Genomic DNA, 26,091 nt, shown 5'->3' with positions numbered 1-26,091 from the left:
TCGAGCGGCATCTTCGGCTTGCCGGACGGCCCAGAGCTGGTCTGCCAGCTCAACTTTTGATTGCCCCCTCCCAGCGGCGGCGACGCCGGAGAAGGTCCCCGGCGGCTCCCGCATCCGGGAAGAAGCAAGTTCGAGCCTTCCCGTACTCTGGCAACAGCCGCGATTATGGACGCGTCGCGAACGGAGCTGGTTTGATTACCGTTGTTGCGGGTACATTCTCAAAGCATGCGTCGCAGCGTTGCTCTCTGTACGCATGTTGTACACGCGTCTGTTGCATATAAACGTGGATAGCAGTGGTGTAAGATAGCGGGGCTAGGGTAGGTGTGTGTCTGGAGCAAGCGTAAAGTTACGGCCTCGATCCTGTTCAATTTATCGTGCGGTGGCGGGAATGTGCGTCTTTCGAGTCTTTCGAGTTTTTGGGTTGGGTGAGGTCTCTGAACGTGGTTAGGCGATCGCCCCACGCCCAGTGTGTTTCTTGTTGCTGTGTTTCTGTTGTAGTGTCCCGATCTTACGAGTACTAAAAATGAAATTCTGGGATTTTACGTGCCAAAACCACGACGTGGTTATGAGGCACACCGTAGTGGGGGACTCTGGATAAATTTGGATCACCTGGAGTTCCTCCACTTCACCGCTTGCAATGTCGTTTCTTTCGATTCTAAGTCCTAACGGCTGGTGTCAGCGACACTGATATGATCATAATGGTTTGATGGCGATTTATAATTGACGACTGCTAAAATCAAACCGTTTGAATCGGTGGGATGCCAAATAGTTACGTAGCATGCGCGCGGCATTTAGGTTTTACCATATCTTACATATGCTTGTGAAAACCCCGTTCTCGTATATTACTTTTTTTTCTTTTTGTTCAAAAAAAAATGGCTGTGGCTTAGCTAAGGTTAAGCCCAGGATGCGAAGCATACTAGCCTTTATTTTAGTTGTTGAACCACTGTTTAGCCTGGTGAACTGCTGTTCCTTGGCTATATTTGGTTCGGCTAGACGAAGAAACAACTCATGCGTTACCCTGCTTCGCCTTCAAGAGTGGAACGCGACAGCGTTCCCGTCGACCCGCCAGCGACTACGCGCCCCGCATTGGACGCGGTGAGCGTCGAGCAACGCAGCGTTCGGCGCGGCAACGAAATGTGCGCCTGAGCAAGCGTCGCACGCCTGAGCCTTAGAAACAGCTCGTTTCTAAGGCAACACCGCATTCACTAGAGGCGCTTTTGTACCGCTTTGAAGCATCGTACTCGTGGCTCAGTGGTAGCGTCTCCGTCCCACACTCCGGAGACCCTGGTTCGATTCCCACCCAGCCCGTCTTGCAAGAGTTGAGCCAAAGCCACTTCTCCTCTGTGGTGACGTCACGGTGTCACGTGATTTCATGGTCACCGCCGCGCCTGAGGAGCTGGGTTGAGCCCTCGTAATATGCTTCGCATAAAACTTCAGGCACATCCTAATTACCACTGCTGAGCAGTAAACATTGAACCTCAGCGCTCGAACCCTATTTCAGCATGCAAAAAAAAAAAAGTACCAGCGTCGTTCGGCTGGTGCAGGGTGTCTGAAACGGAAACTTCATCGATCTTTTGAGAAACAGAACCGAACGGCGACAGGTTTATTGAGTCAGCTGGGTCAGCCACTACAGACTACCACACGAGGCAGCGGTCCTGCGGGCTCATCTCGTTGCCCGGCTGGCAGCCGAAGGCCTCCGAGAACTTGGCAAAGTTGCGCAGCGGGATGTTGACCTTGATCTCGGGCGAGGTCTCGCCGAAGCCCAGCAGCCGCTTGGCGTAGGCCAGGCTCCGGTGGTCGCACTGGCTCAGCGCGTAGTACACGAAGAAGATCTGCTCCAGCGTGAAGCCGCCGAAAGGCGCCCTGGTCCTGCGGGCCGTCATGGTGTCCATGCCCAGCAGGCTGAGGTAGTAGTCGTACAGCGGGGGCACCACCGCGTTGTCGGCGATGTTCTCCGCGAGGTCGCCCACGATGTCCACGTCCGGCAGCTTGAGCTGCATTTCCTCCCTGTACTGCTTGAAGAAGCAGTCCCGGATGTGAGAGTACTTCTCGGTGGTCGCCTTGCTCCACCAGTCGATGATCCTGGGTGGTAAGTAATGGAGAACCGCTCAAGTAAAATATAAGATTTCGCAAACTCGTTGGTTAGACTGCTGTAATACGCAGCTGCGGAGTGCTTCTCAGCACTGTGGGTCGCAGGTGCAATTCCAGGCCGCATTCCCATGGAAGAAAAATGCTATAAATGGTCATGCACTTAAATTTAGGAACACGTTAAGGACTCCCACGTGATCAAAGTTCAGAGATGAGTTGACTGTAAACAGTTCCGACAAGCCGGCGTCCTGAAGCAAGCGAAGTAAATGAGGAATCACTCGTAGCAAGTATTCATTTGCTATAAGAAAGCATAACCACACGAAAAGTGTTCTCTACCAACGTTAGATACCAAGCGTATACGAACCTGTTTCGGTGGTCCACCGAAGCTCCCCTATCGTCCACGGCGAAGAACAGTCCCTTGAGCAGGAACTGCGCCACGATCGGCACGAACAGTGGCTCCACGCTCTGCGACAGTCCCCTCAGGAATGCCAGCACGGCGTACGGCATGAACAGGTGGTTCTTCCCGTGTGTGTACTCGATGTCAGGGTGCAGACTGCTCACGTGATGGCGGTTATCCAGGTCCATGGTGCGGTGCCAAGGATCGAAGTACGTCCGCTTGGTGTTCGCCTGTATGGCGTAGAAGCTCTGCAGCAGCTTGAGGCCGTCGAACGGGGGCGCCTTGGGGTCGTAGTAGAGCGCCGGGACGCTCAGGTCGCGAACGTTGGTGCCCATGAAGTCGAAGTTGACGTTGAGGATCTTCTCCTTGGCGATGACCCTTTCCACGGGGTTGAGCCAGTAAGCGTTCTGCACCAGGTTGGCCATGAGGTTCTGCGTGTGGTTAAACATGTGCTCCACCTGGTTGTCGAGAGCGGTCGAGTACTTGAGCGGGTTGTCGCCGCCCAGCGTCATGAGCGTGAACATGCGCATCCCGAAGGGGAACAGGTCTTCCAGCAGGTGGACGCATGCCTGGAAGCGTTCCCCGACGCCCACGACGAGCTTGTCCCGGCTGAGTGGTACGAGAAACTCTGCCTCGTCTGGCAACATTGGGGACAGGTGGACCATGGTCCGGTAGCCCATGTAGTTGGCCAGCGTCGTGTAAGACGTGTTGTCCATGATGTCCGCCACGTCGGTCAGGTACTCGGGAGCTAACGCTTCCACGATGTCGATTTTGTTGAGCGGGTACCGGAAGATGACGTTGACGTAGTCCCTCCAGCTCCACTTCTGGCTCTGGGGCAGGGACGCCAGTGACCTCTTGCGGGCGAGCGGCGGGACGAACGTCTTCATCTCCGCGGCCTCTTCCAGTCTCATCTCGAGGATGACTATGTTCTCGGCAAGCAGCTCGACGTTCTCCATCACGTTGAGGATGCTCAGCGCCTTGGCCACCACCTGGCTGTAGTTGAAGAGGTTCTCGTTGGTGTGTCGCAGCTGGTGGCGACGCAGTATCGTTCTCGGAACGTCCAGCTGCACGGAGTAGTCGTGGGCGTACTCGTTCACCACTCTCACCTCGGTGAAGGGAAAGATTCCCAGTGAGCCGTCGATGAAGCCCGCGATGCCAGATACGTTCCATTCGGGAGACACCTTCGGGAAGGGCCAGCCGCGCAGACCGAGCTTGCCGAGAAGTTCCTGCCAGGGATCCCAGCCGAGGCCGTTGCGACTGTAGATGGAAGTGCAGTTGGGTATGAAGAACAGCGCCTGACTGATGAAGGTTCCGGGAAACTCGTAGTAGGTCTTCTGCTTCAGTTGGAAGTACTGTTTGAATGTCTTCGGCAGGTCGTACATGAGCTTTGCTGTCGTCTGGGACCGGTAGGGAGCGTCGTCCGGCTGTGGAGGAAAACCGAAGAAAGTTCTCGTGAATCGAATCGCGACAAAAGTCGGAAACCGCACGAGCAACGTAACTTTCTCCAGTTCATTTGAGAGGCAGAAAAAGCTTTTCACAGCTTTTGGGCTGAAGAAAAGTAAGGATAACAAAGAGTAACTCGGGGCTCAACAATAACTCGGAGAATTAGTCACAAGCACAGTCAGACGTTGATGGCATTGCGGAAGTACATAGTACAGGTACCGGGTAGCCATTACGGATTACGAAATTGCACAACCTTTTTAATTCTTCAGTGACCGCAATCCGCTGTATTGCTAGTATATGCAACCTAACGAAATGAAGTTCGTCGAGCTCATAATCACATACGCAAACGCCTCCGACATTGTATGGCCAGTACACGTTTAACGGGCTATAATGGTTCTATTTGTTTATTCAAGTTTGAAGCTCCTGGGACTCGACGACGTTTAACGGCCCCGAAACTCGCCGGTGGCAACAACACGAATTTTTACGTGCACCGTCTAAGCACCACGTTGTTCAACGACGATTCCAGTCTTACAGCAGCCCGCCGACTTCACCGAGGTGTCTTCGTGTCATTACCACGAAAACACCTCGGTGAAATTACCCAGAAGCCCAATCCATTACGAGGCATCGCGACATGCATACGACGCAGTACCTTGGCGTTTCGCACGGCCCAGCTTCGCGAGCACACGAAGGCGTAGAAGTTCTCGCACGGCTCCTGCTGCTGGTCGAGCCGCGCGTGCACGTAGGCGTCCTGGCGTTCGCACACCTCGCGGCTGCACACCAGGCTCGGGCTGGATCGCCGGTGGCGACCGGCCACGTCCGGCGACTGCGGGTACCAGTCGCGCCTGATGTTCGGCGCCATGGCAGCAGCAGCGGAGGCGGCGGCGGCAGCAGCAGCGCGTCCGGTGATGGTACGCTGTTGGGCGAGGCCCTTTGTGGCTCCCCGTATCTCTAGAAGCCTCGGCTGTTTGGACGACGTCCGATTCCTGAGCGCCGGGCAAGATTTCAGAAGACCAGCATGTGGCAAGAGGGCTATTCTGGCAGGCATCGAGTACGCTTCAACAAAGGCGCATTCCTGCAGAATTGATCCCCCCCCCCCCCCCCCCGCTGCCCCCAACGTTTTCTGTGTAGCGGGATACCTGGCATAAAACGACGTGCGACAAGACCTGCCCTCCCTCATTCAAACGCTTAGAAAATCCAAGCTCACAAGCTCCCTGCTTCCTGTCACTCTCTCTGTCGAGCTCCTTGTCGATATTATGCGCGATCCAAGACTAAAGATGTGTACCAACTTGCCTAACAACGCACATTGCCAAGCTCAGAAGACTGCCAATCAGTGGGCAAGTGGCTGTACGTTCCTGGTCTTGCAACAGCGTGACAAGGACGTACCGAGGAAAGTAGTGAACTTTGCTTGGTCCTCGTCGCGCTTTTGGATTCATGAGAACCCACTCTTCGAATTCTGAAGCAGCCACGTATCTGCCCCGTTTCGACGAGCCTTCGCATATCGTTATATGACGTCCTTCCAACGAGTATCGAGCTATAGGGACCCTTGCGTATACAGGCTAATAAGGCTTACCATGCTCTGGATTGGGCAGGGTCTTCCTGGTTCGCCTTGGAGAGCTTGTGTAGGGCGACGGCTGTGACCAGGCCGAGGGTGATCACGGTGGTCAACGCCGCCGCGCGGCCCGGGGTGCACCGGACGTCGACCATGATGGAGCCGGGTTGGACGGCAGCACGCTGCCCCTGCGGCTATCTTCTTCTGAGCGGCGGTCGCTCCACGAGCAGCGTGGCACACGCCGCTCGTGCCTGCTGGTTGCTTCATCCTCGTCTTCAAGCTTCAGGTGGTGGTGGTAACAACTTTATTAAAACTCTGCTCAGATGAGATCCTGGCAGGCCCGAGTCCCAGGATGGTCCCTCACAAGGAGCGACCCTTTCGGCCCGAAGGCTTTCTGCCCTTTCGGCGACCCTTTCGGCCCAGTCAACAAAGGCTTTTTGTAGTTTTTGATCTGGCGTTCTCAGCAGCCCCTCCCACGTGTGTTGTGAGGAAGCTGGCAGGAGCGACCTGGGAGGGGGTAAGCCCTCGCACCCCCAAGGAATGTGATTTTGGGTGGCCAATGTTTGATTTGTGCAGTTTTGACATATTGGGTTTCATTGACCGTTGGTAATTATGGCCAGCCAATGTGGGCTGGGGAACGAATTAGTTTAGGTTCGACACAGGGTCGAGGCTTGTGTTCGCGTGTGGCTTGCGTTTGGAAGCGGATAGATACGCCTTTGTGCATGTAGTAGTTTTCTATTTCGTGATATGTCGTCGGTGCCTTATCCATGGGGTCCGAGTCTGATCAACCGGGAGGTGTGCCCTTCAAGTTCGCTGCAGTGATATATACGTGGGCGTAAATTCTGACGCGAAATGTGAAGGCAGCGGTGCGACATCATACAAGGAGGAGGAAAGAACTTTATTGTGTGCGATGACTCGAGGCAATGTAGATGATGTGAGTTCTCGCGTCCTATCATGAATGCGCATAAAAGTTAAGCTTATCGCAACGTCGTCTCAGACATGCCTTCGTCGCAAATTTTCTGCTGAAATTGCGGAGACTTCATGGCAGTTATGTATTCGCGGTCAAGGGTTGTGCGTTCACGCGAAGACCACAGAGAGAGAGAAAGAGAGAGAGAGAGGGGAGACTGAACCCGTCGGCTACCCTACACGGAAGAAGGGGAGAGCCGCAAAAGAAAGACCAGAATAAAAAAAAGGGGGAACGCGAGTGCGTTCCCGCGGTCGTCGTTAATGCATAAGCGGTTACAGACGTTACTAGATGTCAAGGAGTTCAGCAACGCTTTCGTGTCCTTTTGTGTCCATAACGCCCGAGGCCACGGTCTCGTAGCATTCTTTTCCTTGACGTCCTTTAACTGCTTCAAATCAGTGTGACGTGCTCGATGACATTGCTCGTTCAAGGAAGAACAGTCTCTCTGGCTCTTCAAGATAAGAACGGATAACGTAAGTTTCTCTCTCGAGTGAAGATACGGGGTAAGATTAGAGGTTGCAACGCTGTTTTCTGTCTTTCGGTGCTCAAGGGGTTCTTTAAGTGGTAAAATTATGCATTACACGTGAGTTAAAATGACAGGCGCTACGAGCAGAGATGAGAACGATGAACTTCTCCATCAATGACCAATGCCTATATAGTCGGTACGCATCCCGTTTGCGAGCTGCCAAGGTAACACGTTTAAACAAAGGCAAATAAAGAGGAGCACTTAATTTTTTAACTGCTCTTAAGTCCATGTAGAAAGACTACATAGTGGAAAGAGTGTAGCGGATGACGCTATGCACAGATGCGTGCTAGTAAGCATGCACGTGACCAAGAGTCCCAATCAGGCTTGAAGTCCAGACCCGTGAGATCCCAATAGTCCCGGCAACAAGATGGTAGTCTCGCTAGAGTTTCTCTCTTGCTTCTGGCGATAACTGACCGAGAACTTGGAGAAAAATGAAGAATCGTCGACTTTCTTTTGCCCAAATTCTACCTTCCTCCTGTGAGTTTAATCATGTCGAATCAACTAGCACAAACCTGCACCTTGCTGAAAGGGCTGAAATAACAAAAAAATGGTATTTCATAACCAAAAGAAAAAAAGACACTACTTCGAATCGATGGACGAAGCCGCCCGGCCCAGCTGTTCTACTACAACGATGGACCCGCCGCGCTATCTCAATGAATTTTAACAAACTACAAATGAGACGAAGATGTAGATAGCAATTAGAAAAAAAAACTGGGTGCACACTCATTACTTTCTGTAAATGAATATGAAACAAGAAGCAAGCTCTGCGGCGCATCCTGCCAGAGAGTCTTACGTGCATCTTGGAAATCATGTTTAGTGCCAGAGCAGAGGCGCAACTGCAGATATTTCGGAAGTGGCTGGAAGGCAGCCTTACCAGCGCCCAAGCCTCGGTAGTCTTACTCAGCGTCAAGATGAACAGTGGTAGAACAAGGCACGCCACTGGGGGCAACGTTTCGATGAAATGACTTGTCTTTGTCACGGCAGCATTAAGGTCATGGTCCGGATAAAAACTCGGGTAATGTCTGAAAAAGAAAGAAGAGTAGGGATGCGGGAATATTCGAAACATTACTAAATAACGAATCGAACAATCCTCTTTTCGCAAGTCCGATTATTTTTCGGATGGTTTTCGAGATCTCCTCGTCGTCGATTTTACGCGATCACACATGAGCTTTAAGCAAAATCGCGATAACTTTAATTCTGTCCACAGTGGGCATAACGTAGTAGAGCGAGCAAACCGCTTAATTGTTTCAAGCGCTCCCTTTGTGCCTTTAGTGAGACATATTTTATAATCGGGAGCGTAATGCCAAACCTTAAAATGTGAGAATCAGGATGTGAGAGTTGCTTGATATTAACTGTGATGTACTTTATTCGCAGACTGTCTGAAAAATATTCGTTGTTCGATTCGATTCGCTGCTGGGACTATTGGATTCGTATTCGATTCGGTGCGCCCATAAAAATTGCTATTCAAACCCTCCACCAAAAAAAAAAAAATAACACATTTCATTTCACCAACAGCTGAGACGTTCCGCAGGAGACGACGGTCTTTGAGAAGAGAGTACGGTAGCGCGATTAAAAGACGGGACAAGAAAAGACACATAGGGACACACACAGCGCTGTGTGTGTCCCTATGTGTCTTCTTTTGTCCCGTCTTTTAATCGCGCTACCGTACTCTCCTTGAAAATGCATTACCAAGAAGCCCACATTGCAACCCTCGTGGCCTTTGAGAGAGCGGTTTAAGAAAAAAATCTTATTAGTTAGAGAGCAACGTTCGCAAGAATTGCCGTATGCGCTGTACTTGTGGAAACCGCGGAGCCAATTTAGCCGGGGAACTAATGTTCACTGCTCTTGTTCTTGCGCTACAGAATGGCGCAGTTCACCCCCACGCGCCCATGGAGCTCAGGCCGGTTGCCGACGAGGTCGACTCTTCGGCGCCCATCGAGAGGGGCCAGTGGGGCAGCAAGGCCGAGTTCATCCTGTCCTGCATCGGGCTGTCCGTGGGAATCGGCAACATCTGGAGGTTTCCCTTCCTCGCCTACCAGAACGGAGGAGGTACGCGCTCCCTTCATCTAACCTGCGCTCATGGTTTAGTATATGTATATAATCATTAAAAGCCAACAAACAGAGACACCAAGGACAGCATAGTGGAAATCACTTGTACTTATTCATTGAATTAAAGTAAATGAAAATGGATGAAAAGAAAACTGACCGCAGGTGGGGCAAGCACCCACGTCTTCGCATTACGCGTGCGATGCTCTTACCAATTGAGCTACTGCGTCCACTTTCTGAGGGATTTCTGTGTTTATCTACTAAAACTAACCCTGGGAGTGTTAGCCAGCGCCGCCACTCCCAAGCCCTGGCGGCGGATGTGGAACATCCTTTCTGCTGCATGCGTCACATATACGTGAACTCTTTGGGGAATGGCAACTGGTCAATAAACTTATACATGCTACTTCAAGGCATCGATGCTGCCGTATTCGAGACCCTCGCTATGTAATGAACGAGAAGAAAGAAAACCGATGGATCCGATCATTATTTGTCATATCATGCGGGGAGGGAGGTTAAGGAGATGTATACAAATATTCAAGATTGAAAAGTATTTATAGCATGCCTGATTAACTCAAGCAGCCTAGGTGACTGTATGTCACTGCACCATATCAAAGGGGATACCAAGAAATCGCTTTCATCATCAGTCGCCATCTGCCCTTCCGCGTCTCTGGTTTTCCGGTATTCATTAAAGAAGTAATACCTTTATGGACAAGCTAAAGCTAATATAAGGCAGCTGGAGACGCTGGCGTGATATTCTCACAACACCTCTGTGTGGCGTCATGGGCTATGACAAAATCTGGCAGCTAGAGTTTAGTTCATTCTTTAATGACGTGATGTAGTGTGCTATATTCTGGAAACAAAACTCAACTTGGGGATTTTCTCGATTTTCTTCAATGCATAGAAAAGATTCAGTTGATATTATAAGATACCCTGAGTACCGTAACTGCCCAATGACGTGATTGGCGCTGCGGTATTGGCAAAAAGAGAGAAAGGAAGTTCATTTTCATTTGCTCCGCAGGCAATCTTTTCTCACTATATAAATGCGCATTTTGAAAGGGTATAATCTATCGCTATAAAATGATCTAGTGTACCCCTAATATATCTCTCTCCTAATAGAATAATTGAGTACGTATCGATACTTCAAAAATTACAGAGTTTTTCATTCTTGTTTTTCTCACCAGGCGCTTTCCTTCTGCCGTACGTCATTCTGATGCTGCTTGTGGGCAAGCCCATGTACTTCATGGAGGTCGCCGTCGGTCAGTTCACAAGCCTCGGTCCGATGTCCATCTGGAGGTGTGTGCCCATCGCCAAGGGTGAGTTCAGGCCCGCACAAAACCAGGGCCAGAAGATATTCTTTAATAGTCGCTTGCATAGCCCCTAGACACTGGAGTTTTTTAATAAACTCAAAAGCAAGACAACTTTTTTATGTTTCTATACGCGGTGACTGCCTAACTGACTCACTTACTACATGATAATCAATATATATATATATATATATATATATATATATATATATATATATATATATATATATATATGTGTGATGGATTGATTGATTGATAGGCTGAGTGGACGTTACAGTGAAATTATGGAGTTTAGCATCCCGAATCTTAATCCAAGTACACAAGCATTCTTGTATATTAGCTGCCAATGCAGCTCTCCTTCTCCCTCCGCCCTACACCCATCTCCTCCTCGAAGGAAGTCGAGCCCTCTCCCCTTTCCCTCAGCAGCAGAACAGCATAGCCACCGAGTCACTTCGGATGGATTTGTTTATAGGTTGGTGAGTTGATTGATTGATGGATTGATTGGCCGTTTCCTAACTACGGTATGCATTGGCCTCGCACTTGAAGGAAGAGTAGTGATCTAGGTCTTGCAAAACGTTTTTTCTGTCGTCACCTTCTTTCCCTCAACCGTTTCCCTTCTCTCTCCTATTCCAGGCGTGGGAGCAGCCATGGTGGTCGTGTCGCTAATCGTGGCCGTGTACTACAACGTCATCCTGGCCTACACCGTGTTCTACATGGCGCAGAGCTTCCGCTCCGTGCTTCCCTGGCAGGACTGCTTCGAGTGGTGGGGCGCCGACCCGGAGACCTGCTACGTGCGCACCACCAACGTGGTGAGGCGATCGACGGTCCTCGGGCTCCGATTGTGGGGAAATCGTTCGCTCCTGGTCGCATATGCACTTGACTCGGGGTCGACAGTGCGCGAACGGGACAGTCGTTCGCCGCGAGTTGCAGTCTAGTCGGCGTAACACAATCGCCAAAGCGTCTCTGATAAATGTACAAGGTTTCTCTTAAACGCAAAGGAGACAACCACGAGGAACGCATCTTTGGCGCATCTCCGGCGTCGACGTGTTTATCGCGCTGCGTTTGGCCCAAGGAATAATCGCCGCTGAAACACGCTGCTTGAGGTTGCCGTCGTAGTGACAAATGGCTTGGATTGATTGATTGATTGATTGATTGATTGATTGATTGATTGATTGATTGATTGATTGATTGATTGATTGATTGATTTATGCCACCGAAACACGCTGCTCGTGGTTGCCGTCGCAGTGACAAAAAGCACGATTGATTGATTGATTGATTGATTGATTGATTGATTGATTGATTGATTGATTGATTGATTGATTGATTGATTGATTGATTGATTGATTGCGTCCGTTGGTCCCTGTATCGTCGGCTCTTCTACCAGAACTGGCTGCAGCGCTGGGAAACAGGAATAAAGTTGATTGTAGAAAAAAATCTAACCAATGACAAGCATGATAGCGCTTACACGCTTCAAATATCTATCTACAGCGCACTATGCGTTAATAATAGGAATTACGGCAGCACAAATTCAGCCCTAAGTACAGCGCAGGCATCGCGCGGCTTGATATGGACGTTTCCGGTGCCAAAACTATTTTCCTTACTTTTCCGCAACGCAATCAATGCTTACTTCGTTCTTGTATGCAAGTGGAACAGCTCCTGACAGAAGGATGGATGGATAGATGCAAAACTTTAGTAAGGTCCTGTGGTACGCGACTCAGCGCGCTGCGGGCCGCTCCCACGCTGGGACAGTCAGGCCATATCCGACCGCCGCATCGTGGGCCCTCTGGACAGCCCATAGTTGCGCCCCGGCATCGGGGCTCTTGATAGCGGAGAGCCACTTGTCCTCGTTGATTTGTTCTGTCTAGCATATGGTCTAGACGAGCGATGTCATTGCAGTGCCTGCAAGAACTAGTGCCATATGTGTCGGGATAAATTTTGTGGAATAAAGCATGCTGAATACGCCTGTTCTTTCGTCCTGACAGAAGCGAAACCTTATTTTCCTTTTTTTTTTCTTTGCGGCTTGTGTCGCAATGTCCTTACCTCCCGGAGTGAATCGAACCCACACGCCTCTCTTTCGCGCGCATGTCCGCAGGAGCGCTGCGTGTCGGTGGAAGGCAACCTGGTGCGAGAGTACATGAACATCACGAACGTCACGAACGGCGTCCAGATTGTGGCCAACAACCTGACAGCCGTTGTTCCGACCGACGTCTTCACCTCGAGATACGACAACTGCACCAACGCGACGCAGACAGCCAGTCAGCAGTTCTGGGAGTAAGTGTCAGAGGCGTTACTAACACTTAGCGCGCTGCTTGAGGACCCAAAAAAACATACAGGGCCAAATATTCTCAAAGAGTGTGAGTCTTGCGTGTTCCGTAGAAAACCCCGGATACGACTCGGCGCATGGCAGTGGAATGCCGAGACATTCGCCTAGCAAGAACCATAGGAACGTCCACCTTCCAGAAGCGCAGTGAAGCTGGGGTCAGACGAGGAGATCGGCAGGAGACGAGTGGAGCCTCAAAAAAAAAAAAAGACAATTAGCAGTTTCGCCCCTAAAGCTGAAGCGTTGATATATGTGAAGCAAATTGTTAGACAACCACACGAAACTTCGTAGACTTATCGGCCGTACAAATTGCAGTGAACGTTCGAATGCCAATTAAGTTAGCAATCGCGATGTGAAGCGCGCAGACACACACGAACAAAGCTCACCCGATACGACCGTGGACACTGGCTGCCACAACGCTGGTGTGATGATGATGATGATGATGATGATGATGATGAAAAACGTTTATTTGCTCTATTTCGCAGCGATTTTTGCGGCTTCAGATCGGTCGCACTCTATTAGGCGCGCGAAAACACAGTGCGACCCGCAGCCACCAGCCATCTCGGCTAGCCCAGCACTTGCACCCGCCGCTCGAAGCCGCACCCAGTTGCGGCGTTCACAGCAATGTCCATCTAGAAGAGGGGAGGCGTGCTCCCGTAGATAGCGCTCATACATACGTGTGATGGGAAATAGAGACAGAGAGAACGCTAGATTCTAACATATACAGTAAAATATAATAGATATAGAAACAATAGATGTAGCAAAATCTGACAGATTGTGATCGGAGGATAGGCGACTGTCTGTGGCCACCTTGTCTCTAACGGGATGCCATTAGCAGCTATCATTACAACCGCGGCTAGCCCGCGTGAATTAATCGGCGGCTTCTCATCCGTCTCCTCGATCCACGGTTGTAGCAACGCCCCCTCTCATTTCTCCGCTACACACACGCACAAAAAGAAAGCTTTGAGACTCATTCCTATCACCGGAAGGGAAATGCTGCGATGAAAATTAGCGATTACTCGGTGTCGTATTGTCGATGCGCGGCTCTCGGCCAAATTAGTCTACGCACCAGACGCCCGTCCCGATTTGCTCATAACCTCCCCCATTGACTCGGCCAAAAGCCACATGCAAGTGTACAACAGAGTAGTGTGCTACAACGATCCTCCTTGCCTCCGCAGGCGTTACGTCCTAAACATCACAAGCGGCATCGACGACCTTGGCGTCATTCGCTGGGACCTGAGCCTCTGCCTGTTGGCCAGCTGGGTCGTCGTCTTCCTCTGTCTCATGAAGGGAGTCAAGTCCACCGGAAAGGTACGCGACAAGATCTTTTTGTGTGGAAGGCCAACTGCTTGCCCATAGGTCATGGAAACTCTCCGAGGATGGCGAGTTGAGTTATCTGGTTAGGTTTATGTTAGGATGGGTTAGACGTCAGTTTTTTTTACACCGTATTTTTTTTCTTTTGGAAAACTACATGTGGTTAAGGAGCGTCAGTGGGTCACACGGTCTTTGCGCAGTTCCACAATAGAGCTTGCCAAGTTGCTTGCGAGCACCGAGCTTCATTATGCACATCCAGGGTGCATAATGTGGTCCTTCGTCCATCTGCCGGCAAATCGTAAAGCATCACAATTTCACGCAGTGTTCATAGTAACGAGCTTAGGCAGGGTGTTATTTTTCATCTCCGGGCAATAAGATCAGAATATGAAATTTCATATGTCCTATGTCTGCGAGCGCGAGCAAGGAATCAATAAAGCTAAGCATTCTTAAAGGAAGTGCATACTAAGGAAGTACGTAATTGGAGATCGCTGGGAGGTGGCCTTTGTCCTGCAGTGGACATGAATGAATGAATGAATGAATGAATGAATGAATGAATGAATGAATGAATGAATGAATGAATGAACTTTATTCCCCTTTTAAGAAAGGGGAGGGGCCGGGAGAGAGAGAGGGAGGTCTAAGTACTCCAGTCCCAGCAGGCGTCCATCACCACACTATGTGGCTAGAAGTCCGTCTCCCAGTCGTGGTAGCCCTCCGCTACCTCCTCAGCCCACCTCAGGACTCGGTCCTGTAGGGTGGGATCGGAGCTGCGCAGGGCAGTCTCCCACAGCTCCTCGCAACTAATTAATGGTTTGAGCGTGCGTGGGGGGAGGGGGAGTTAAATAGGCTGATGATGATGGTGATGATGATGGCATAATTTGATCATGCCACACTACACACATCCACGTTCGCAAACTCGGGCGTTTTCGCCAGCCGCACGTAGACCTTAACTTCATTACGAAACGTTGTCTTTCTCGGTTTTTCCGCCATATATGCGTCTCTTCAGTCGCATATATGGCGACTATATATATATATATATATATATATATATATATATATAACAAGTGCACGAAAACTGACATTAGATGCTCAATGCTTTAAACTTTAAGTTCAATCTGTGTCGCATGGACATAGTTCATGGTATAATAACGCTTAATACCACCTTGCAGCGTAGTGTGTTCTCGCAAATCATTCGCTTGTCGAACGCCTACTCACGCTGTCCATGCTAGCAGTTACAGTTACAGGCAAAAAGCCCATTTTCGAAGTAAACTGAAATCATTCTACCTAGAGTGTGCCTATTAATGTTTTCAGTGGCATTTGTTACTAATAGTTAAATTTCTAATGATATATCACGATCAACAAATCTCCATCAGATCTGCAAAACTGCGTTCTCTGCTAACATATGTGTCGCAGTTTAAATTAATTAAATAGACCAACTTCATACGTAACAGCATTAAAAAACGAAAGATTTTAGACACCTAAGGGTCTTGAGATCGTCGATGGGGCACTATAGTATGGCGCGACAGAGGATGGTAACCAAAGTCCCAACATTCTTTTCATTCCAGGTTGTATACTTCACAGCGACCTTTCCTTACCTCGTGCTGATCATTCTGCTCGTCAAGGGAGTCACCCTCCCAGGAGCTGTGGAAGGAATCAAGTACTTTATCATTCCCGAGTGGCACAGGCTCCTGGAGATCGACGTGAGTGACCTGCGTATTTTGTGCCGTTATTACATTTCCGACTTCTCACTTTTTGTTTTAATAACTGTGATTCCCGGACTTCAAAAGCCTATTAAAAAGCACTGGCAAGCCTTGGAAAGCCCCGATTAACTTATCATAATAACTTTTATTACGAACCAGTTTCGGTTTCATTTCCTAGGAGGTGTATGTGTCGTGACGTAATGATGCAGTAGGTCACGTGGGAGCACGAAACCGCGGTGTTTTGACACTCGTTCCAGCTCACTCGGTAGGCTGCTATACTTCTACTCATTGGGCGACCCGGTGTAGCAGCACGACAGACCAATGAGCGAGCTGGAGCCAGAGCCAAAAGATCGCGGTGTCTAGCTCCCACGTGACCTTCCATGTCATGACGTCACGACACATACACCTTCTAGAAAAACGAAACCGAAACTGGTTCATAATAGAAGTTACTATAGTAAGTTAATCAGGGTACTATGAGGCTTGCCAGTATTTATCTTTTTTCTGAAGTTTCTAAGCCCGGGACCTGCATTTACCGCGAAAAAAAAGAAGTAGGAAATGTGATGTGAGTACTACTGAACACTGTGCTACTTCGCCATCCTGTCTGCTTGATTGGCTCGAAAAGCGAACATGGCAGAACTCGACATGATATGCTCAGAAAATGCCCCTAGTCAGTAGACGAGCGGGAATTGAAATCTTAGAGTTACTGCGTAAGGCGACGAACTTAAGAAGTTCGAGTAAAAAGCAACTATCAAGGTCACATACGTTAGAAAAGCAATGATGTAGCGTTAAACAACGAACGAGGCTGGAGGTTAGGTGCGCACGAAAAACGCCTGAACTGTCACCATCCAAGCAACTTCGACTATTTCTTAAGTCGCTCATTTTCGGCAACCCTGTCGACCTCAGTCTGACAGAAACCTTCGGCGTATGATCCAGTGACGCTGAAATTAGCAGCTTGCGGTGGGGGACCGGATGGCGACGTTGTAAATTCGGATTCTTTTTACTTGGGACTGCCACGTGATCTGACCTTTCTTTCATTTCATGTTATGTTCTCTTAGATCTGGCGCGCGGCAGCAGAGCAGCTCTTCTATTCACTCGGCATCTCTTGGGGAGGCATCATCATGTTCGGCTCGTATAACAAGTTCAGCAACGCGGTGCACAGGTCAGTACACTGTCTGGTGCGGCTTCGTCCATTTAGAAAACGAACTGCAGCAGATACGAAGTCGGATTAAAAGGATATAGTTGATTTCAACCACGCACTATATTATAAATAAAGGCATGGAGAGAAATCGAGTTGGTGTCGCTGGTACGACATCCCCATTGGTGTTGACTGCATGCTGTGCTCTGAAATTATATCACCGCCGCCGCCGCCGCCGCCGCCTGGTGATGGTAGCGTCGGCGGCGGTGATGATGGTGGTGATATGGCGAGGGTGAGTGTTGATGATTATATAGGCTTTAACCTGACGCTCAAAGCCGGGAATTACTCCACATGTAGAGCCCCTTTAAGCGTACGTAGTATGTCACCACATGTCTGAAAGTCCACTGTTTGAAAAAAGCACTAGCAGAATGCGCAATATTTATCTCCGGGCAACCCGGTGGCCTTCTGGATAACAGATCAAGACAGCCTCGGGCTTGCTGGCCACGGGCGGCTTTAGCGCGTCGGAACGAGGCGTTGATAGGAAGTTTTAGCCGTACGTAAAACGTACGTGTTGCAGTTTACGAAATACGGGAACACCGGAGAGACGGACATGCGCAACAGCGCTGGTGGCGACATCTGGTGACGCCGACCACAACCACAAAGCTAAACGAGACTGCGGGTGTGCGAGGAAAATGGAGGCTTGAAGGCATCAACAATCCTCGAACACGAGACGTCGCCGGAGCCAACGTTACGACTAGGGGACTTCGTCAGTACCCCGCCCAAGAAATTTTTTCTCGTCGAAACGTTGGCTTCAGCGGCATCCACTGCCCTATACCACTGTTGATGACTTCAACTGGAACGAACGCGCTCTACTTATCTGGCGCAAAGGCTTCGGCGCACAACAATCGTTAGCCTACAGTGTACTTCCTCGTTTCTTTTATCCCTTTCTGCGAGAACAATGACGCAGCACGAAAACGTTTCTAACACATTGTGTTTAGAGAAAGTGTCGTAAGATGGCGATACTAACGCTGCTTCCGCCGTCGACGTCGCTGGTATTCCGTAAACTGTTTAGGACAGGCCAAAAGCTATAATATCGCCTTTTTCATAAGCTTGAAAAGAAAAGTATATTATCCATACACTCTACCAGTACTAATCTATGGCGCAGACACATGGACAAAAAAAGTTGAGAAGTTAAGGATCGAGCAAGGAGCAATAGACAAGGAAATTATATGCGTGATACTCAGGTGTATATGTGTGATATGCGTCATAAACAGGAAGGCAACATTATCGATTAAAGAGTCAACGCGGGTAGCTGATACTGTAAATTAGATTAAGTACGTGAAGTTGGACAAGTCAGTCAATTTGTTTAGAGCAGATAACCGGTAGTCTGTGTGTTAAAAATCGCAGCCAAGGGAAACGAAATGCAATGGAGGATGCGATAAGATTACGTGGTGTGATGGAGATTAAGGAAATTTTCAGGCATACAGATGTGTTCGGCTGACCCCAGGTAGAGGTAATTGGAAATTCCTGAGGAGCCTTTCGGTCCTCCAGTCGACGTGTTAGTAGTCTCATGATGATGATGCTTTCGTAACAATCGACCTTTTCTTATTCCTCCTCCTACTTGCAGAGATGCTCTATTCGTGAGCTCGATGGACTTCATCACCAGCATCATCGGCGGCATTGTCATCTTCTCTGTGCTCGGCAATATGTCTACCGAGCTCGGCATCGACATCAAGGACGTCGCGAAGGCCGGTACGCTGTCCTTGCGAATTTCCTAAACCTTCCTTTGGCGATCGAATACCTAATTTTCGTGACGGGCGTATACAATTAGCGAAAACAATTGCCTCGCGAACTCTTCGCACTTGCGTTAGCATCCTGTTCTTCGATTCCGCCAATTCGAAGACTGAAAATTTTTATAAAGAAACAGCTTTAAACAACGCGACGCAGGACACAGCAGAGAAAGAAAAAGAAGAAAGCACGCAGGACAGACCATTGTGTCCTGCGGTTCTCTTGCTGTAGCCTGGGTCGCCGAGCCCAAATGAACACGCTGTCAAAATTTTTAGTTCGCGAACACAGTATCATTTACAATAACCTTCAAAACAAGTCGACGCGTTACTGGTTATTGTGTCTTTAGCGAAACTATGTTGAGGTGCCTCTACAATACCCTTTAGGACGTCGCCTCTTTGCGATCAAAGTGGCACAGCAATGACGCGCTTCGACGCATTCCACGTAGGCCAAGGTCTGGCGTTCGTGGCCTACCCGGAGGCCCTGTCCCGGCTCGTCGTTCCCCAGCTGTGGTCCTTCCTCTTCTTCTTCATGCTGTTCCTGCTTGGATTGGACAGTGAGGTGAGTGACGTCACTTGTGTTACCGGGATGAACAACAGTGTTCGGACAAAGTTCTGCCACAGTCGCGGTCACTTCGGGCCTCCATCTTCCTGCGAACTTCTGTCTTGCTCACACTACTGTAGTATTTCGTGTGCATGGTGTGACCTTGACAGCCACGGTGCTACTGGAATCGCTTTAAGGTAGCCGGCTACGGGACCTTGCCGAACGGTGTCGCTCACGTCATGTACACATGCGCTTTCTTTTAATACGGTTGCCGAGAGGAGATGGACAGCACGCATTTACTCAGTGTCGAATATAGGGACGACACGTTCTCGCTTGAACTATAAGGAATTGAAGAAGACAAAATGTGAGCGATTATACGAACGGATAAACACTCGTTCGCGTTTCAGGCACATGTAGGACAGGAATAGGCGTGCGGAGAGAGGCACGACCTATAGAGCTATCTGTATTTGCTACCAAAGCATATGCAGAGCATATGCAGCAACTCTAGCACGACCTGTTCGTTGGCGCCATCTCATCGTGGCTTCCGCCAACACTGCGCACAAAAGTCGCGGACGTCAAACGTGGGCGACTTTGCGACAGTTCCTTCCTCGTTAATGTGACTCCCGTGCGTCGTTCGCTTCCGCGTTTCACGGAAGTTCGAATGAACCGGAAACGAGCTTGTCCTAATTAAGCTGGTTCGGAATCCAGTTGTTCATTTGCGTTTTCACACGCATTTTCAAACCACTCGGGATCACTATAGCTTCGCACTCTTAATGGAAGAATTTTCGTCAATGTAGGTTGGCATGGTTCCCCAGCGCGCTGTAGCCTTTTTACAATGTATTTCAGTATAGGGCTCGAGAGTCCGTTTTAAAGCTTCAAATTCCAAACTGTGTCATCTTCTTAAGCTCGAGAGAGCGTAAGCTATCTCTGAAATTATAGAAAAAAAAGAGGGATAGCATTAATGTCATAGCGTTTTAGCTTGACGTTCAATGTCCGTTGCACTCGAAGTATATAGCGTACACACCACGGTGTGCTATGCACATAGCTGCTCAGCAAGAACACTGTGTGTGCGCCCAACGCTCAGTCTGCAGCAATGGAAGGCAGAATAACGCTGTCCTGGCTTCACTGCAGAGACGACTGACACGCGGAGAGTGGCAGTGCGTTCCATTCGGCTTCTTCGGTTTCCTGTCTGTCTGTCTGTCTGTCTGTCCCCCTCTCTCTCTCTCTCTCTCCCTGTCTGTCTGTCCCTCTCTCTCCCCCTGTCTGTCTGTCTGTCTGTCTGTCCCCCCTCTCTCTCTCTCCCTGTCTGTCTGTCCCTCTCTCTCCCCCTGTCTGTCTGTCTGTCTGTCTGTCTGTCTGTCTGTCTGTCTGTCTGTCTGTCTGTCCCTCTCTCTCCCTGTCTGTCTGTCCCTCTCTCTCTCTCCCTGTCTGTCTGTCCCTCTCTCTCTCTCTCCCTGTCTGTCTGTCCCTCTCTCTCCCCCTGTCTGTCTGTCTGTCTGTCTGTCTGTCTGTCTGTCTGTCTGTCCCTCTCTCTCTCTCCCTGTCTGTCTGTCCCTCTCTCTCCCCCTGTCTGTCTGTCTGTCTGTCTGTCTGTCTGTCTGTCAGTCTGTCTCTCTGTCCCCCCTCTCTCTCTCTCCCTGTCTGTCTGTCCCTCTCTCTCCCTGTCTGTCTGTCCCTCTCTCTCTCTCTCCCTGTCTGTCTGTCTGTCTGTCTGTCTGTCTGTCTGTCTGTCTGTCTGTCTGTCTGTCTGTCTGTCCCTCTCTCTCTCCCTGTCTGTCTGTCTCTCTCTCTCTCCCTGTCTGTCTGTCTCTCTGTCTGTCTGTCTCTCTCTCTCTCTCCCTGTCTATCTGTCTGTCTGTCTGTCTGTCTGTCTGTCTGTCTCTCTCTCTCTCTCTCTCTCTCTGTCTGTCTGTCTGTCTGTCTCTCTCTCTGTCTCTGTCTGTCTGTCTCTCTCTCTGTCTCTCTCTCTCTGTCTCTGTCTCTCTCTCTCTGTCTCTCTCTCTCTCTGTCTCTCTCTGTCTCTGTCTCTCTCTCTCTGTCTCTGTCTCTCTCGCTGTCTGTCTCTCCTTGTCTCTCCTTGTAGTTGAACGCACTGCGCATCTGCGGAGACCTTATTCTAACCCTCCAAGCGCGAGCGGCGCAAGCGCCGTCGATGTCGTGACAGCACGGCGGAGGCGGCGCCATAACACGCGTAGAATATTGGCGTGTATTTGGCGTCGCAATAAAATTACTTTTCGAACTGCCTTCATCATCGCCTCACGCGACATTCTTTTCCACTTTTCAGTTTGCACTGCTGGAGACCTTCCTGACCGCATTCTACGACGAGTTCCCCAGGTCCAGGCGGTACAAGATCCCTCTCACCTTCGGAATCTGCCTACTCTGCTTTCTCCTCGGTCTGCCGTGCGTCACACAGGTACCATTCTGCCCTCATCTCTCCTGTTGCTTTAGCTCCGGCGCTCCTATCTAAATACATGTAAAAAGAACATTCGTTTTTCTCGGCAACCACTGCATCAAATTTGACGGGGTTTGTTGCATTTAAAGAAAAAACTTAAACTCTAGTGACTTTTGGTTCCGAATTTTTGATTTACGTCGTCAGTTTTTCATCAAAGATTGCCAAAAATCGCAAATTTTCAAAAAACGATGCTATCAAGTTAACAACTCCGTAACCCAGCAATAAAAAATCTCACAATTATGTTAATTGCATCTAATAGTACATCTAAAGCGGACAAAATTTATATGTTACACATTAATATAAAAAATATAATATGGGAATACAGCTTTTGCAGAACCCTTGTACAGAACGTAACTAATTCACGTAAGATATAAATTAACTTACAGAATTTGTCCGCTTTGAATGACCTAATGGATGCCGTTTAAAGAACCGCGATATCTGTTCTTGATGCAGAGCTATTTATCTGTAAATTTCGTGCTTCCACTTTTTTCGAACTTTAGAATTTTTGAAAACGCGTTTAACAAAATTCAAGCCCTAAATAGAAATTCCGCTTCCTACAGTCGCTAGAATTTAACTTTCTCTCTCAAGTGCAACAAATTTCATAAAAATCGGTTGACAGGTTATGTCAGAAAAACGTTTTTGCGTTTTACATGTATTTGAATAGGCCGCGTGTGAGTTGGTCCCGAGCTAAAGTTTCCACTTAAGCTCCACTAAAGGGGCTACATTCAAATGATATTAAAGATAACTATTAAGATAGACACCAACAGGGCATGCAGTCTTACCGTGATAGGATGATTGGTAATCCAGAGAGGATACAGAAACAAACAAAAAGAAAGGACGGGTGGTGCTCTTCCGTGACGTCATGAAATGCTGGTGTTGGAAGTTCAGCGCCTACCTCAACTTCCCACACTGGCTCCCTATGACGTCACGAACTTTGGCCGCGTCAGTTGCCTCTTGCTAGCTGAACATTTACAACAAAGAAGCATCACATGGGCTCAGTTTTGTCACTTCGGGGTATAGATAGACTGGGAATGCGAAATAAGGCCACTCATTATCACAGCCTTGACCGGTGTAGGTACCTGCATGTAGCTTGTATTTTTATCGTGACACACTGTATACCTGCAATCCTGCAATTTTTTCCTTTACTCTCACTTGTAGGGCGGTCAATACGTCCTGAATCTGATGGACACCTACGCCGGAGGCGGCGCCGTTCTGTTCATCGCCATCTGTGAAATCGTCGGGCTCATGTGGTTCTACGGTAAGTGCAAAAAAAAAAAAAGAAACGCCCTTTGATGGTACCACTGACGAACACCACTGTTGGCCAACATGGCCATCGGCCACGTCATGGTGAATACGCTGTTTCTCGTGTGATCGCAGAAGATAAGCAGCACGGGGATAAGTGATCCCTTGGGTTCAAGACCGCACCGCTGTGTGATGGTGGCGTTCCCCAAACTAGGCTCCGGGATAGTTAGGACGTGCGACTTTGCGCGTTCCCAAACCGCGCAATGGCCTATGAGGAACGCCTTATAGTGCAAGGCTCGGGATTCGTTCTCCCCACCTCGGGGCTCTTTAACGGGCGCCTAAGTCGGAGTACATACACGAGCGCTTTCGCATTTCGCTCCCATGCATTAAGTGCTAACACATGCAACCACAAAGTAACAAGGACGAGTCACAGGCGCTGTGTCTTGTTACTTTGTGGTTGCATGTGTTAGCGCTGTAACAAAATTCAAATGAAGTATGCACCAACTCGCCCAGAAAGAAGTTTTAATGAAGCATTCAAGAGCGGCCGCCGGAGCCGGTATTCGAACCCGCGATCTCGTGCTCACCAACGCAACGCCGCCTAAAGCTCGGGTGCTTCTATCTATAGATACATGTAAAAGGAGAATTCGTTTTTCTCGGCAACTACTGCACCAAATTTGACGAGGTTTGTGCATTTAAAAGAAAAACTTAAAATCTAGTGACTGTTACTTTCGAATTTTTTTTTAAATCGAGGTCGTCAGTTTTGTTAATTAAAAGAATTGGCAGAAATCGCAAATTTTCGCAAAACGAAACTATCGAGTTTAGAACTCTCTAACTCAGCAATAAAAATAATGTGGCAATTCTGTAAATTGAATGTAATAGTACGTCTAAAGCGGACAAAATTCATATGTTACACATGACTATCAAAAAATTTGGTAATATGAAAAGGCAGCTTTTGCAGAACTCTTGTAAACAACGTAACAAATTCACGTAAGATATCGAACTTGTCCGCTTTCAATTATCTAATGTATTCCGTTTACAGAATCGCGATATCTGTTTTTTATGCATAGCTATGAATCTGTAAACTTCGTGCTTCTATATTTTTCAAACTTTCGAATTTTCAAAAATTCTTTTAGAGACATTCAGGCCCTAAATCGAAATTCCGTTTTCAGCAGTCACTAGGATTTGCCTTTCTCTCTCAAATGCAACAAATTTCATTAAAATCGGCCCAGGGGTTATTTCAGAAAAGAGTTTGGGCGTTTTACATGTATTTGAATAGGCCGCGTCGGAGTTGGGCCCGAGCTAAAGCTTCCTCTTAAGTAAATACCGTATTTACTCGATTCTAAGCACCCCCTTTTTTTCACGATCGCGATGCCCAAAGTGAGGGGGGGTGCTTAGATTCGAAAAACCTAGAATGACCCCGCCCCCCTCCCTCTTTTCGCTGCGACATCACGACGACACGGGTGCGAGAAATAACATTTTATTTCGCAAACATCCGAAAGAAAAATCGATGCACGCAGTGAACCCACCGCGTGTGTCGGATGCTCAGTCACTATCACTGCCACTCGAGTTCGTCGCACCGCTTGAACCGCCGCTCTCGGTATCCCACAGCAGGTAGTCTTCCGTTCCGTCGAAGTGGTTTGTGATCGAGCAGTTCTTAAATTATTTGACCACAACGTCCACTTGTACCCGCTTCCAAGCGTCCGAAATCCTCTTTGCGATGGTTGATGGGGATGCTTTCGGTAGCTTTTGCCATACATCCGTATACAGTCAGGCTGTACGGCGTACTCGCGCCGCGGACGCCGTGCCCAGTGGCGTAGCAACAGGGGGGGCCGGGGGGCCGTGGGCCCCTGGTGCACGGGTCCATAGGGGGGGTGTCATATACGTCTGAAGACACTCCTCTTTCCGCCAGCTACACCGGGGGGGGGGGGGGGGGGTGACAGAAGACCTATGGGCCCCGGGTGCCAGACGAGCTAGCTACGCCACTGGCCGTGCCACCTCGGGACTCCGACAGCTCCGGCTAGATGACAGAGTGAGCGAGCGCCCTGCGGCCTTGGCCACGCGCGCTTCCTAACAAATAGGGGGGGGGGGGGGATGCTTAAATTCGCATGCAAACTTTTTTCCCAATTCTTTCGCGAAAACAGAGGGGGGGGGGTGCCTTGAATCGCGAAAATACGGTACGTTTGAACAGCACAGCGCCATCGCTACTGAGCCACCACGGCGGGCAAACTTCCTGTCGCAAGACCTTTGATTCGAAGTGTATACCTTTGGATTGTCTAGCGAAACTTGGGCCTCCCACATTGCACGTGCGATGACGTTCGCAGTCAGAGTTTCTCGCGACGCGAAGCATCTTCGCGGCTCGCATTTATACAGGCGCGTACTTTGACCAGCGTTTGAATTCCTATGAAATGTTTACCAGAAATATTGTCTGCTGAAAATGACAGGTAGGAAAAAAAAATGTGCGGTGGGCGATCGTACTTTATCGCGTCACATAAATTTAAAAAGACCTATCAAGAGTTTACAGAATCAATGTGGATGTACGGGAGCAATTTCTGAATATCTAATTTGGAACAATGGGGTCGCTATATGCCACTAAACTCTTATATTTAGCTTTCCTGGACGTTACATGTGGATATTTAAGATCAGTGGTTTGTGCTAATAAACCAAATCGGAAAATATGTTATTTCCCGAAGAATTCTTTTCTTTTTTTCTTTGCACTTTACCTGCTTTTACGCAACCGACACTTCCAGCAGTCTTCTACACTCCGGCACTCCGGGTCCATTGCTTTCCTTATAGCGGCGCGCCTTACCCCATGCATACACTGGGTTCTCTATACCGACCGTACGCGCACGCACACGCACACATACATACATACGTACGTACGTACGTATGTATGTATGTATGTATGTACGTACGTACGTACGTATGTGCATACATACGTACGTACGTACGTACGTACATACATACATACATACATACATACATACATACATACATACATACATACACACATACACACATACATACATACATACATACATACACACATACACACATACATACACACACACGCACGCACGCACGCACGCACGCATATAACACATGAAGGTACACGCATCCCCTCACGACAGGCGGAACGTGAAACCTCCTATATATGCATACGGAGCTGCATCCGGGCGTATACGGTTACAACTGCGGAAGTATCGCGTGGACGTGAATCGACAACGCGTACTATGCGCCATAGTGGGGCCTCGCGTAACCATGCGCACGAACAGAGTCGGCACTCGGC

General features: G+C 49.1%; 2 protein-coding genes across 3 annotated transcripts in view; one reads left to right on the top strand and one right to left on the bottom strand.

Annotated features, from left to right (window-relative positions):
- LOC135910485 (sodium-dependent proline transporter-like) overlaps window positions 1-26,091 on the top strand; it is a 65,043-nt gene that overhangs the window by 31,125 nt on the left and 7,827 nt on the right. For both annotated transcript variants that reach the window (XM_065442523.2, XM_065442525.2), the window contains 11 exons: window positions 8,830-9,016; window positions 10,195-10,326; window positions 10,951-11,126; window positions 12,410-12,588; window positions 13,816-13,948; window positions 15,514-15,648; window positions 16,704-16,807; window positions 18,411-18,535; window positions 19,017-19,129; window positions 21,396-21,524; window positions 22,722-22,821. In XM_065442523.2, coding sequence (XP_065298595.2) covers window positions 8,830-9,016; window positions 10,195-10,326; window positions 10,951-11,126; window positions 12,410-12,588; window positions 13,816-13,948; window positions 15,514-15,648; window positions 16,704-16,807; window positions 18,411-18,535; window positions 19,017-19,129; window positions 21,396-21,524; window positions 22,722-22,821 — 1,513 coding nt within the window. The remainder of the gene's footprint in view (window positions 1-8,829; window positions 9,017-10,194; window positions 10,327-10,950; window positions 11,127-12,409; window positions 12,589-13,815; window positions 13,949-15,513; window positions 15,649-16,703; window positions 16,808-18,410; window positions 18,536-19,016; window positions 19,130-21,395; window positions 21,525-22,721; window positions 22,822-26,091) is intronic.
- Window positions 1,571-5,719, bottom strand: LOC135910484 (neprilysin-2-like). The gene is made up of 4 exons (XM_065442522.2): window positions 5,499-5,719; window positions 4,578-4,911; window positions 2,453-3,909; window positions 1,571-2,082 (listed from the first exon to the last, which is right to left on the bottom strand). The coding sequence occupies exons 1-4, from the start codon at window positions 5,630-5,632 to the stop codon at window positions 1,635-1,637; spliced, it is 2,373 nt and encodes a 790-aa protein (XP_065298594.2). The 5' UTR covers window positions 5,633-5,719; the 3' UTR covers window positions 1,571-1,634.

Source organism: Dermacentor albipictus, chromosome 6, assembly GCF_038994185.2.
Source record: "Dermacentor albipictus isolate Rhodes 1998 colony chromosome 6, USDA_Dalb.pri_finalv2, whole genome shotgun sequence".
Taxonomy (NCBI): domain Eukaryota; kingdom Metazoa; phylum Arthropoda; class Arachnida; order Ixodida; family Ixodidae; genus Dermacentor; species Dermacentor albipictus.
Note: the sequence above shows the minus strand (reverse complement) of the source record. Positions and strands in the feature narration are given on the sequence as shown.